Source organism: Pyrus communis, chromosome 13 (genome assembly GCF_963583255.1).
Source record: "Pyrus communis chromosome 13, drPyrComm1.1, whole genome shotgun sequence".
Classification (NCBI taxonomy): Eukaryota; Viridiplantae; Streptophyta; class Magnoliopsida; order Rosales; family Rosaceae; genus Pyrus; species Pyrus communis.
In genome coordinates, this window is record NC_084815.1 from 735,601 (window position 1) to 748,802 (window position 13,202).

At 36.7% G+C, this 13,202-nt stretch overlaps 1 protein-coding gene and 2 long non-coding RNA genes across 5 annotated transcripts; 2 read left to right on the top strand and 1 right to left on the bottom strand.

Annotated features, from left to right (window-relative positions):
• Positions 1 to 393: 393 nt before the first annotated feature.
• On the top strand, positions 394 to 3,092 carry LOC137711855 (uncharacterized). Its single transcript, XR_011065162.1, has 3 exons — positions 394 to 773; positions 1,700 to 1,958; positions 2,113 to 3,092. It is a non-coding gene; the product is annotated as an uncharacterized lncRNA (long non-coding RNA).
• Positions 3,093 to 3,754: 662 nt separating this feature from the next.
• Positions 3,755 to 5,828, bottom strand: LOC137711920 (dynamin-related protein 4C-like). 3 transcript variants are annotated; one of them, XM_068451074.1, is made up of 3 exons: positions 4,627 to 5,828; positions 4,200 to 4,539; positions 3,755 to 4,133 (listed from the first exon to the last, which is right to left on the bottom strand). In XM_068451074.1, exons 1-3 carry the CDS (start codon positions 5,806 to 5,808, stop codon positions 3,781 to 3,783), a joined length of 1,875 nt encoding a protein of 624 aa, XP_068307175.1. In that variant the 5' UTR covers positions 5,809 to 5,828; the 3' UTR covers positions 3,755 to 3,780. The 3 variants fall into 3 exon arrangements, with proteins under 3 accessions (XP_068307175.1, XP_068307174.1, XP_068307172.1); XM_068451073.1 differs by having other exon boundaries at positions 3,755 to 4,166; positions 4,290 to 5,828; XM_068451071.1 differs by having other exon boundaries at positions 3,755 to 5,828.
• A 5,395-nt stretch (positions 5,829 to 11,223) lies between these two features.
• LOC137713705 (uncharacterized) lies at positions 11,224 to 13,141 on the top strand. Its single transcript, XR_011065327.1, has 3 exons — positions 11,224 to 11,565; positions 12,531 to 12,790; positions 12,945 to 13,141. It is a non-coding gene; the product is annotated as an uncharacterized lncRNA (long non-coding RNA).
• The last annotated feature ends 61 nt before the right edge of the window (positions 13,142 to 13,202 follow it).

A 13,202-nucleotide genomic window follows, 5' to 3' on the forward strand; every position in this document is an offset into this window, starting at 1 on the left:
ACTCATTTATCATTTTTGTGTCTAGTTAACAAGTTAGGTAAGAAATTAACATGCATAATGCCTAGACATAGTAAAAATGTCGTCTTACCTTAACGGATTCTTAATGTCTAGACATGACCCGACGATCCAATAACCACCCACTCGTTGAGATGTCCCCAAATCTTTCATTTTCTCATGTTGTTTTGTATCAATTTCATGCAAGAAATTGTCAAACCTACCTTAATGTATTTGAAATTGGAAAGAAATATCCATTCCAAAATAATCAAACACGACCCGTTTCAAACGAGTGTGGTTTGGATCCTCTACTTATTGGGTCGAGCTTGACCCAAAGAGCAACTCTTCTTGAACCGAAGCATGTAAACGTCACCCATCTACCACCTCAAGCCCAAAGAAAACCATTCGACGACACCAACAAACCAACAACTAATCTGAAGAGAGTTTCACAACCCAGTTCGTCGTCGTCGATTACACCGAAGTTTCTTCTTCTCACTCATTTAATTGTTACAAATTATTTTATTCTCTTCAGTCTTTCCCTCCCTGTAATTTCTATATGTGAAAGTTGATATCAAAGATTTCAAATTTGATCAAATGGGGTCTGCTTCTGCTGCTGCAAATACGGCGTCTTTGATTCCTGTCGTCCCTGTTTCTTCGACAAAGTTGGATATCCATGACAATTTTCATATGGGTTTCATCTCAGACGTGGTGGGTCGATCGCCAAATTTACTGCCGCCATCTCTCCCAACGGCTCTGTTTCTCCTTCTTCTTCACATGGGGTAGGCCTCTGTTTCTTCACCTCTCTCTCTTTTCCTGCGTATTATTTTATTTTTTTCCTGGAATTTATATCTTGAGCTGTTTATTTTTGTTTAATTTTCTTTTACCTTTTAGTTTGATACGCTGATTCTGTATCAATTTTTGTATTTGTATTTTGTGAGTTGGGAATTTTTTTAGTAAATAACCTCTGATGTTGGTTGAATTTTACTATTGATAAATGTGGTTCCACCAAATGACACTTACAAATTGTTGTTGATGGGAATGATGCTTCTTCAATTGTTACTTATCTTTTTTGCCTATTTGCTGCTAATGATTTGTAGCAAGAGTTGATTTTTAACTGTTTCTAATTGGTAATGGATTAAAGGAAGTTCATTTACTAATAGAGGTGCATGTTTTCATAAGTTTGATTCATAACCTCGTCGAGCATTTGGAGCTCGCTTTGGCTGAGGTTTTTCGATTCGATTTGATTTGATGGCGTATAAGCTTTTCTCAGTGTTTCGGTCATTTTTAGAGTGTGACCAAGATTATCTCTGTAAGGAATGTTGAGGTTAGGGATTGGAAGTAAATGAAAAGGGTTGTCTTTTTATCAAAAGCTGAGGCCAAGATTATCTTTTGAGAAAACTTCGAGGCCTTACCTAAATTGCAAGTCTCCGTTAAGTTCCAATTGATGAAGATGTTGTTTAAAACTGTTGAAATTATACTGCCTTAATTGAAAGGATAATATCTAGCTCATTCGGGGGTCTTTTTTTGTTCTTTAACTACATGAAATGTGCATTGAGATGAATTCTTATCCTGAATGAGTATATGTGAGAATGTCGTGTGCTTGACGGAAAATGATGAAATAAGATAATGAATTCCGAAGGGAAATAAAAATTTTCAATGAGTTAGATAGGTATGTATCTTATTCAGCGTTTATTTGATGTTGTAGGCTGGGTGCTCAGCTGGAGATGCGGATAAACAAAGAAGTAGTCTTGAATCTCTGTTTTGTTATGATAAGTCTGTACCGGAAGGGAGAATCGAGAAGCCTATTGGGATGTCTTTGACTGAGAAAATCATTGGAAACAATCCCCGATGCTTTGACTGTGAAGCTAAAGGCGCAGTCCTTTGCACCACTTGTTCTGGTTCAGGCCTGTACGGTGATTCAATACTGGAGAGCCAGGGTATTCTTGTCAGAGTTCGCTGCCTCGGTAATTAGCTCATCTTCTCATAACTGAGTACATTTGTTGATTTGAAAAAGAAAACTATATTTGCACTTGATTGTCAAATATTAAAGTTTTATAGTGTTCGTTTGAGTATATATGGCCAATGAGAATATGCTAACGCGATAGTTGCTCCATGTAGGTTGCGGGGGAAGTGGTAACATTATGTGTTCAGAATGTGGTGGCCGCGGGCATCTAGGATGACCATACCGGTTCGCTTATCTTCCTTGAATTTGCTGTATGTGCAAGTAACTTGTATTATAGCCATGACGCTTTCTCTAATTTTTTGTGGCTGATTGCACGATGAGTTTACATTAAGTGTAACAGTAATGCATCTGATTCATTTACTCTTTGAAATGGTGTTCTTCCTCAGATCTTATGGCCCTTTATCGTGTTGAATGTTCAGAACTACATATCATTTACTGAAAACTGTATGTTGTTACTAGTCGACTAGAAAACTGTATGTTCAGAAGTACATTTTTTTTTTTTTTTGAGAAGAAACTATAACAATTTACTAAAAATGAAAAGTGAAAGTGAAGGTACATACTTTTCCTTGTGGAAGATCTGGCTTATAAGGAAGAAGTGAAGTGGAGACAGAGAGGTAAAGTGGAATGGGCTAAAGAAGGGGACGGTAATACTAAATTTTTCCATAGAATAGCAAGTGGGAGAAGGAAGAGAAACTATATAGAAAGGTTGGAAGTGGATGACAGGGGAGTGGTAGAGGATGCAGAAGAGATAGAAAAACATATCGTTAACTTCTTCAAGTCCCTGTTTAGTAGCAACGAAGGGGCATGTTGGGGCTTGGAAGGCATCAATTGGGCCTCAATAAGTGAATCTGAGGCAGCTTGGCTTGAGAGGCCTTTTGAGGAATCGGAAGTACAAAGAGCAGTCTTTGATTGTGGAAGGGATAAATCGCCAGGACCAGATGGTTATTCCTTGCAAATGTTTCAACATTGTTGGGAATTCTTGAAAGTGGATATTTTGAAGGTCATGGAGGAGTTCTTTGAGACAGGGATAATAAATGCGGTGACAAATGAAACATTTATTTGTCTAATTCCAAAAAAGTCAGATTCTTTGAAAGTGACGTGCTCTTTTAACTTCCTCTTTTACTGTTGTACAAGCGAAAACAAGAGAGATTTAATGAGTGAGGGGATACTTTACTTCCTGAGATTGTTATAATCTAGGAAGGTTTCTTCTAAGGATCTTGGATTTCTTTATCAGTAAAGAAGTTGCGTTTTTGGTTGTTTAATTAATTTCTACCAGAATTGCAAGATAAAAAGGGATACAAGGGAGAAGACACACACATATATATATGTTTATTTTTTATTTTTAAGATGATAACATTTCCTGGGGAGAACTGAGAAGATATATAAACCGGCAAACAAGTTTATTTATCTTAGGAAAGTAATAGTATTTCCATATTCACTTTCAGGTTATTACAACTTTAACATCGAAAATTAGAAAATTTGAGGAAGGTGGTTTTCTTATCAATTAGGGTTCCTAAGTTTTTCTGTCAGATTAGTCACAAAGGCTCACTGTCAAATTAAATGAAAGGCATTGAAAGCAGAAAACAGAAAACAAAATATCGGAGTTGACTGCTGTTAGGATGAGTTTGCAGTTAAATTTCATTGGAAACATTAAACTTGACAAGGATTACCAGAACATACAATTACCACATAACAAGAACACAAAGGAAACGAAAAAACTTGAAACAAAAGTTGACAAACAAACACCAACGACATAAGAAAAAAGACTGCATACTTTTATTTAGACCATGTTTTAGTACCCTCAAAACTAGTTGGCAAGTTAGTTAATCCCCATAAGTGATAATGCTGTCCATTATCTTGGCCACTACCTCCTTAGAATCCCTCAGCTTTTTTATGCTTTTGTTAAGCTTCTCACGCTTCACTGCCACTGCCGGCGACTCCTCCAACATCCTCTCGATTCCCCCGCCGTAAGGTCCCATCAACTCATTCACAATCTCAGCTTCCATCTCTTTGTTCACAAGGTTAAAAACAGACAGCTGCAAGTGCAATGCCATGAAGTCCACAAACCTCCTCAAAACAACCTTCCAATAGGCAGTCATTCTCATTTTAAGGTCATAAGCTTGAGCTAAAACATGCGGATACTTCTTCAGAACACCGACTTCAACTTCCCCGATGCCTTCTATGGCTATGATAGAAGGTTTATTCTCATCAGTTAAGACTCCATGAACGAATGAATTTTGACTAGCCATCAACTTGTTCCATTCGGAAACATAATCAGCGTCGCATGTATAATCCGTCAGCTTTTCCATCTCTACAAGCTCCAGCATCCACTTGATTGACCTTTCCTTCATCTTGGCCATTAGATTATGGCCGGCACGCCTTGCTGACAGCTGCAGCTGATAATAGTTCTCCGAATTACGCATCAAGACAGAAATAACCGCCTCTTCAATGTAGCTCCACACTTGTTCCACAAATGCAATCGGAATACTTGAAATTCCATTCACTTTTCTCTGCAAGATAATGTGGAAAGCATTGCGCGGAAGAAAGTTCGGAAGTGAAATACCTTTGTTCTCCTCCAAGATCTTGATTTCCTCCATCAAGAAGTTGCTCTTTGCATCACTTTCAGGACATCTGTGAAGTTCATCCAAGTACTCGTTGAGCATCTCAACCAATCTAGCAGTGCAGTGCATGCGATTGTCTTCCGCGTACTCCTCAAATTCTCCTCTCAAAAGAATCTTCCTAAGCGATTCCTTAGCCAAGCCAATGATTTGCATAAAGGCCGTCATGGCCTCAGCAACAGACGAAAGACTCTTGGGCATTTTATTCAGTTCCATAATGCAAAAATTCAGCCTGTCATTGATCTTCTTCACTATATCGGGTAAATTTTTTGCTATGCTGTTTGCTTGAATATGGACTAGCTTGTGTGCTAAAACTGGAATACCGACAATGGATTTGTCAATTTTCGAAAGCAGCGGATGGGTTTGAAATAATTCATGAGCCATCGCCCCTGCCTCCTCATAAGTTTCGTCACCAATCCAGTTCCTTACACAGACATAACCAAGACCAATGTTAACGTCATCTCCAGTGACCTTCTCAATTAGTCCTTCTGGTGCCTTGTCCACTTTCGTAACCACAGCGAGCGTCCTCTCACCAGTTTTATCCACACTTTGTGACATCCGGATTGACTCACACGTCGTAAAATCCACCGTAGCAGACAATACATTCAGAATAATACTTTCTTCCGGCTTAATATACTCCATGATCATATCTTTGATCTGATCATAAATATTTTCAGGTTGACCATGGACCGGAACCCTAGTGATACCCGGAAGATCAACCATAGTCAGATCCGGAACCCCATTCTTCTTCACCAACAAAGTCAGTGGGGTGTTGGAAATTCCCTTACCCCCCCCTGCAATAGAACTTGTAGCTTTCACAATATCTTCGGCAATATTTTCTTCATCAGTACGATCAACTCTGCCACTGTACTCCAAGGAAAATTCAGGCTGAGGACTCGAGTGGTGTTGCAGCCTCATTATAAGAGGCACTCTCGTGCAGATGCCTTGGCCCCGAGGGAGGCTGATACCGGCCAAGGATTCAAGCACGCTTGACTTGCCGGATGACTGATCACCCACCACCACAATCGTTGGCAGCTGAATTCCTTCATCCATCACCATCAAGTTGCGTAACTTGTCTACTGCATCCAGAAGAGGACGGATCTTGTCATTGTAGGACGACACAATAGGTGCGGTGTTGAGAGGTATTACGTCTAGTTCTGCTTGAACCATTGCAAGGGAGCCTTCCCCAGTTTGAACTGTAGAACTCGATTTCTTGTGCCTTGCTCCTCTCATTTCTGAATTGTGGCAAGATGATTACTTGATAGAGAAGATATTAGTCAGGAAGAAGTAAGAAAGCTGGTTTTAGTAAGTGCCTTACGCAGAAGGGCTCCTAGTAGTATATATAATTGTTCAGCAAACCTATGGAATACTGCAACATTTAATTTGTGGAATTGGAATATGAATCGAAGTAAATGACAACCAACCGTTTCAAAACCGCATGCCGATAGAGTTGTGCTTTGGACTTCTAAACGTTCAGCAAACCACATCCCATGCGCTCCTTTGGAGTTTTAAACCCTAACGAGTATTAAATCAAATGATAATGGGTGCTATTGGGACTTCAAATAACCTTTACTATCCATTCAGATAACCGATGACAATAGCCAATATAATTTTTATGCTGAGATGAGCAGCGTGCCCCCACTGCCCTTAGGGTCTTTCAAAATTTACCAGACCAAAGGTGTTGCTTGATGAGTCATTATTATCCTATATATTACCCTATTTTTAGATTGTCAATGAACTGATGGGTCCTTGTGGTGGTGGGATTGAGAGGATGCTGGAGGAGTTACCGGCGATAGCCAGGAAGCGGGAGAAGCTGAATAAGCATAAAAATGCTCAAGGAATCTGAGGTTGTGGCCAAGATTATGTATAGCATAATTATTACTTATGGAGAATAACTAGCATATATATTTAATTACTTCTGATTCGGCTTAAAGCACGTTGTATGTATGTTTTTTATTTTTTTATTTTTTTTGAATGTTCTAAAAAACGTTAGGCGTTAGGCTGGCGGGTATGGGTCTAGCGCCTAGGCGAATTTATGTAAATTTATTATATATCTTGTAAATAAGTGCCTATTTACACTTAAATAAAAAAAATATAAATAAATAAATAAACTATACTTGTATGAATAATAAAAGAATGACAAAATGCAAAAATAGAAGTAGAAGAATATACAAAGTACATCATCCAACAAGTTCAATATTTAAAAAACAGTAAGCGTATAATCATAATGAGGAGTATTCTTTGATGCTAGACTAAATTCTTCTTGTTCATGATCCTTGCTTTGGATTGGACTTAGATTAAACTATTTAACGTTATTGTATCTAGTTTATTTCTTCTTCTTCTTTGTATGTATCCATTCAAAAGTTCTTCAATTCATTTCACAATTGGATGAACTTGTAGTCAATCCATCATTTGCAAATTAGGTACACTATTTCCATAAGTATACCACCATAAAACTAAAAAATAAAAAAGCATACAATTAATAAATAAATAAATAATCAAATCCGCCTAGGACCGCCCAGAAGCTGCACTGCTTAGGTGCCGCCTAGGACTGCCTAGCTCCAAGCCGATTTTTCAAAACAATTTTCCCTAAATTACAGCGGGTCTTCACTGCCTAACGCCTAAGCAGCCGTCTAGGCCGTTTTTAGAACACTACTTTTTGTTTGTTTCTTTTAATTTATTATTATCAGTTCATCTAATGGTTATTTTTAATGTTGATTTCATCCTTTTGGGCAAACCAGATCTCTTGCCTTACAGCTGATACTTAAAGAAACAAATAAAAAGAAAACAACATGTTACTGTCTCAATTTTATTTTTTGCGAGGGCAGGTCTTTAATAAAAAAAAACTAATTCAAAGCGTCATGCCTAATCACAATCACCACTTGAACTATTAGGGGTGTGCATGCACATATATCACACAAACTATAATTTTGTTAATTTACTAATCAGACTTTACTTTTTGTGTGTGAAGGTATCACGTGCTCCAAGACCTTCTATTACGATCTAGGATCAGAATTTCGTTGACTACAACTTGTTTTTTATGAAGCGGGGAGGACATGTTTTACAAGTTTTAATGAATTGAATTTTTACCATATCTCATCCAGAGTCAAGTGGGAAAATTATTCTTGTAAAAAAGCTCACATGTGTTGCTGTCATGTTTTGAGGTCAGAGTAATATTAGTAAGATCAAAATTTTAAACTAAATTTCACTATATTTTTAATGAGAAATAATTGTAGTATGTTCACTCTGTAACGTGATTTTGGACATGTTTCTTAATTTTAATGTTAGGGTAGTACTATCCACACACTCATTTTCTCACACACTTTTCTTAATTTTCGAAGATTTCAATGTTATTTGGGCACACCTTTAATAGTCCATATGTGATATCTGTGCAGTCCCATAAAATTACCAAATTTCTTTTCATTTTTTAAATCATCGCTTTAGAGACACAATTCGCCATGACTTTTAAAAACACTTTATAACCAAAATCAATAGTTAGCCTAAGATGTATACAAATATCATTTACATACAATTCAAAATTCTAGCAGAGACTGTTTCGCACTTATTTTTGGAGTGCCAATTTATTCAAGAAATTTGGAATTGGTTTGTCACTCATCGACCATATGTACAATGTGGTTCCTTGGATAATCTTTTTCAACCGCTTTCTTTGTTGCTTTGTCTTCCTCTTCTTGCCGTTTGTGGGTGCTTGTTGTTTGTAATGCTATTTGGAGCATATGGTCTCTACGAAACAAGATTCGTTTTGAGGGTGCTAAGTTATGTATGGTTCATGCCAAGGCTAGGATTCTTACGTGTTCTAAAGAATTTGCCTCTTTGGTTTTTTCTTCGGTTCCTTCTGCATCAAGTGCTCCTATTTTTCAGACTTTAGGCGTTTCTCCTTTGTTGTCTACTGCCATGTGTTTCATTCCTGTTGTATGGAAACCTCCTATGGTGGGGTGGATCAATGTAAATGCTGATAGGTCATTCAAGTCTACAGGCCGTACAGGTTATGGTGGTGTATTTCGGGATTCTCAAGGTATTGCTTTGGGTGCTTTTGCGTTGTCCACGAATTTTTGTAGTTCGATTGCAGCTGAGATTCTTGCTGTAATTAAGGCTATTCGAGTTGCCTGTGTGTGTGAATGGCATCACATTTGGTTGGAGACAGATTCAACTATGGTGATTCACTACTTAAACTCTCCTAGTTCTATTATTCCTTGGTATTTGCGTGTTGATTGGAGCAATTGCTTGTGGCAGATTAGGCATATGCATGTTTTTGTTTCCCATATTTTTCGCGAGGGCAACTGTATAGCCGATGCCTTAGCTAATTTTGGTGCAGATTACGAGTACCAGCTATCATTTCAGATGATTTTTATCATATCTTTTCATTGTAAGTGGGGTTCTCTTATCGTGTTGCTTGCTATGTTATTTTCATCAATGAGGTTTGGCTTTATGTCCTCCTCATTTGTATTTCTATTTTTGTCTTAATAAGATTATGGGGTTGACTAAAAAAAAAAAAAAATTACCGATGGATTTGAGAGCACCTAACAATTTAGGACTCATTCGGAATTAAAATGATTGAAAGCAGTTTAACAAAAATAAAAAAATAAAAAAAAGATTTTGAGCTCTAAAAATATTTGAAGTATTTCTACGAAAAACACATAATAAGTGCCTCATGCAAAAAGGCACGAATTATGTGCCTTTTTTTTTATGAAAACTTTAAGTACTTCTATGGAATTCACTAGTATTTTTTAGTAAGAAATTGATTTCAAAATTATTTTCATCAAAAATATTTTGCCCTTAATGTAATTAGACAAGGAAAGTTTATAGAGAGTCTTCGTAGCATTTCTTTTCCCCAAAAAAATTAGTCATGATTTTCTAGATCAAGTAATTATTAATGAATAAGGATACTCTCCGGATCCTCTTTGTGAGATCTCAGAGATCCTCTAATCACATCCATTTATCGTATATTGTGGGGTCAAAAATCATTGTAAATCTTTTTATTTAAAATTAAATATAAACAGTACCTGATGAAAACTGACTGCACGATGTACAATGAACGGATGTGATTAGAGGATTCCCGAAATCCTCACAAAGAGGATCTGGAGAGGATCCTCATTCATTATTAATCACAAGCTAGGCACGTGGCAAAGAAGAGTAAGGCCAAGTGTCTAAACTCGGAACCCTAGTCATATCAAACCATGCAAACAGATTCGCAAATCACCCCGTCCCAAATGATGAGAAATTTTTCATTGTGACGAGAATACGGTGGTACATCACGTGTTTTTATGTAAATGACGGGAAATTTTATTTTTTAAGTTATTAACTTTTTAACACACAAATCCCACCACTTGTATAATGATACGTGGTGTATCACCTAATGTACGGTCACACAAACAAAAACATGAGAAAAGTAGCCAAAAATACAAAACAAAAACAGAAAACTGCATTCTGCATTCTGCATAGGCAGTTTATTATATTTAATTAATCTTGTGTTAGTTCCATTTTCTATGCTAACATATTTATCTGTAAGCATCATCGTTTAATTTATTTTTTATAAAAAAATACTCCAATTTTGATATTCAGTTCAAAATGATAGTATTTAATTTATTTTGAACAGTAAAGTAAAAGTACAAAATATAGAAGGAAAATAGATCTATCACATACCCTATATTCTTGCCTTCTTTACACCACTTTTCACATTTGATTTGTCCAAATAAGAACATCCATAAACTATTCATACCAAAAGGGTATAATTTCGTTGGGAAATCCCAAAAACACAAGTAGAAATCTTATTTTGATCTTCAACTCAAAATGACAGTATTTAATTTATATTGAAGGAAAATACATCAATCACATACCCTATATTCTTGCCTTCTTTACACCACTTTTCACATTTGATTTGTCCAAATAAGAACATCCATAAACTATTCATACCAAAAGGGTTTAATTTCGTTGGGAAATCCCAAAAACACAAGTAGAGATCTTATTTCCTAAATTTGAAACGCTAGCCATTTCTTAACATATGGCTGGTTTAATATATTGAATTAGATAACTTTTATATTCAAAGACTATTGAATTGGATAACTTTCGGGTTTTGCCCTCCTCTGTACCAAAAAAAAGAATTGGATAACTTTCACCTCTTTTATTTTTTTTCATGTCTATATACACTCATAAACATATTTATGGTGTGTCGTTCTTATTAATTGTTTTTCGAAATTTAAACTCATTTATCATTTTCGTGTCTAGTTAACAGGTTATGTAAGAAATTAACATGCATAATACCTAGACATGGCAAAAATGTTGTCTTACCTTAACAGATTTTTAATGTCTAGACATGACCTGACAACCCAATAACCACCCACTCGTTGAGATGTCCCCAAATTTTTCATTTTCTCATGTTGTTTTGTATCGATTTCATGCAAAAAATTGTCAAGCCTACCTTAATATATTTGAAATTGGGAAGAAATATCCATTCCAAAATAATCAAACACGACCCGTTTCAAACGAGTGTGGTTTGGATCCTCTACTTATTGGGTCGAGCTTGACCCAAAGAGCAACTCTTCTTGAACCGAAGCATGTAAACCTCACCCATCTACCACCTCAAGCCCAAAGAAAACTATTCGACGACACTAACAAACCAACAACCTGAAGAGAGTTTCACAACACAGTTCGTCGTCGTCGTCGATTACACCGAAGTTTCTTCTTCTCACTCATTTAATTGTTACAAATTATTTTATTCTCTTCAGTCTTTCTCTCCCTGTAATTTCTATATGTGAAAGTTGATATCAAAGATTTCAAATTTGATCAAATGGGGTCTGCTTCTGCTGCTGCAAATACGGCGTCTTTGATTACTGTCGTCCCTGTTTCTTCGACAAAGTTGGATATCCATGACAATTTTCATATGGGTTTCATCTCAGACGTGGTGGGTCGATCGCCAAATTTACTGCCGCCATCTCTCCCAACGGCTCTGTTTCTCCTTCTTCTTCACATGGGGTAGGCCTCTGTTTCTTCACCTCTCTCTCTTTTCCTGCGTATTATTTTATTTTTGTCGTGGAATTTATATCTTGAGCTGTTTATTTATGTTTAATTTGCTTTTACCTTTTAGTTTGATGCGCTGATTCTGTATCAATTTTTGTATTTGTATTTGTGAGTTGGGAATTTTTTTAGTAAATAACCTCTGATGTTGGTTGAATTTTACTATTGATAAATGTGGTTCCACCAAATGACACTTACAAATTGTTGTTGATGGGAATGATGCTTCTTCAATTGTTACTTATCTTTTTTGCCTATTTGCTGCTAATGATTTGTAGCAAGTGTTGATTTTTAACTGTTTCTAATTGGTAATGGATTAAGGGAAGTTCATTTACTAATAGAGGCGCATGTTTTCATAAGTTTGATTCATAACCTCGTCGAGCATTTGGAGCTCGCTTTGACTGAGGTTTTTCGATTTGATTTGATGGCGTATAAGCTTTTCTCAGTTTTTCGGTCATTTTTAGAGTGTGACCAAGATTATCTCTGTGAGGAATGTTGAGGTTAGGGATTGGAAGTAAAGGAAAAGGAATGTTGAGGTTAGGGGTTGGAAGTAAATGAAAAGGGTTGTCTTTTTATCAAAAGCTGAGGCCAAGATTATCTTTTGAGAAAACTTCGAGGCCTTACCTAGATAGCAAGTCTCCCTTAAGTTCCAATTGAATGTTGTTTAAAACTGTTGAAATTATACTGCCTTAATTGAAAGGAGGCCTTACCTAGGATAATATCTAGCTCATTCGGGGGTCTTTTTTGGTTCTTTAACTACATGAAATGTGCAATGAGATGAATTCTTATCTTGAATGAGTAAATGTGAGAATGTCGTGTGATTGACGGAAAATGATGAAATAAGATAATGAATTCCGAAGGGAAATGAAAATTTTCAATGAGTTAGATAGGTCTGTATCTTATTCAGCGTTTATTTGATGTTGTAGGCTGGGTGCTCAGCTGGAGATGCGGATAAACAAAGAAGTATGTCTTGAATCTCTGTTTTGTTATGATAAGCTGTACCGGAAGGGAGAATTGAGAAGCCTATTAATTGGGATATCTTGACTGAGAAAATCATTGGAAACAATCCTCGATGCTTTGACTGTGAAGCTAAAGGCGTAGTCCTTTGCACCACTTGTTCTGGTTCAGGCCTGTACGTTGATTCAATACTGGAGAGACAGTATTATTGTCAAAGTTCGCTGCCTCGGTAATTAGCTCCTCTTCTCATAACTGAGCACATTTGTTGATTTGAAAAAGAAAACGATATTTGCACTTGATTGTCAAATATTAAAGTTTTATAGTGTTCATTTGAGTATGTATGGCCAATGAGAATATGCTAACGCGATAGTTGCTCCATGTAGGTTACGGGGGAAGTGGCAACATTATGTGTTCAGAATGTGGTGGCCGCGGGCATCTAGGATGACCATACCGGTTCGCTTATCTTCCGTGAATTTGCTGTATGTGCAAGTAACTTGTATTATAGCCATGACGCTTTCTCGAATGATTTGTGGCTGATTCCACGATGAGTTTACGTTAAGTGTAACAGTAATGCATCTGATTCATTTACTCCTCGAAATGGTGTTCTTCCGGAGATTTATGTGCCCTTTATCGTGTTGAAT

Coding starts and splice junctions, on each gene's coding strand:
- LOC137711920 (XM_068451071.1), bottom strand. CDS start 5,808: ATGAGAGGAGCAAGGCACAAGAAATCGAGTTCTACAGTTCAAACTGGG.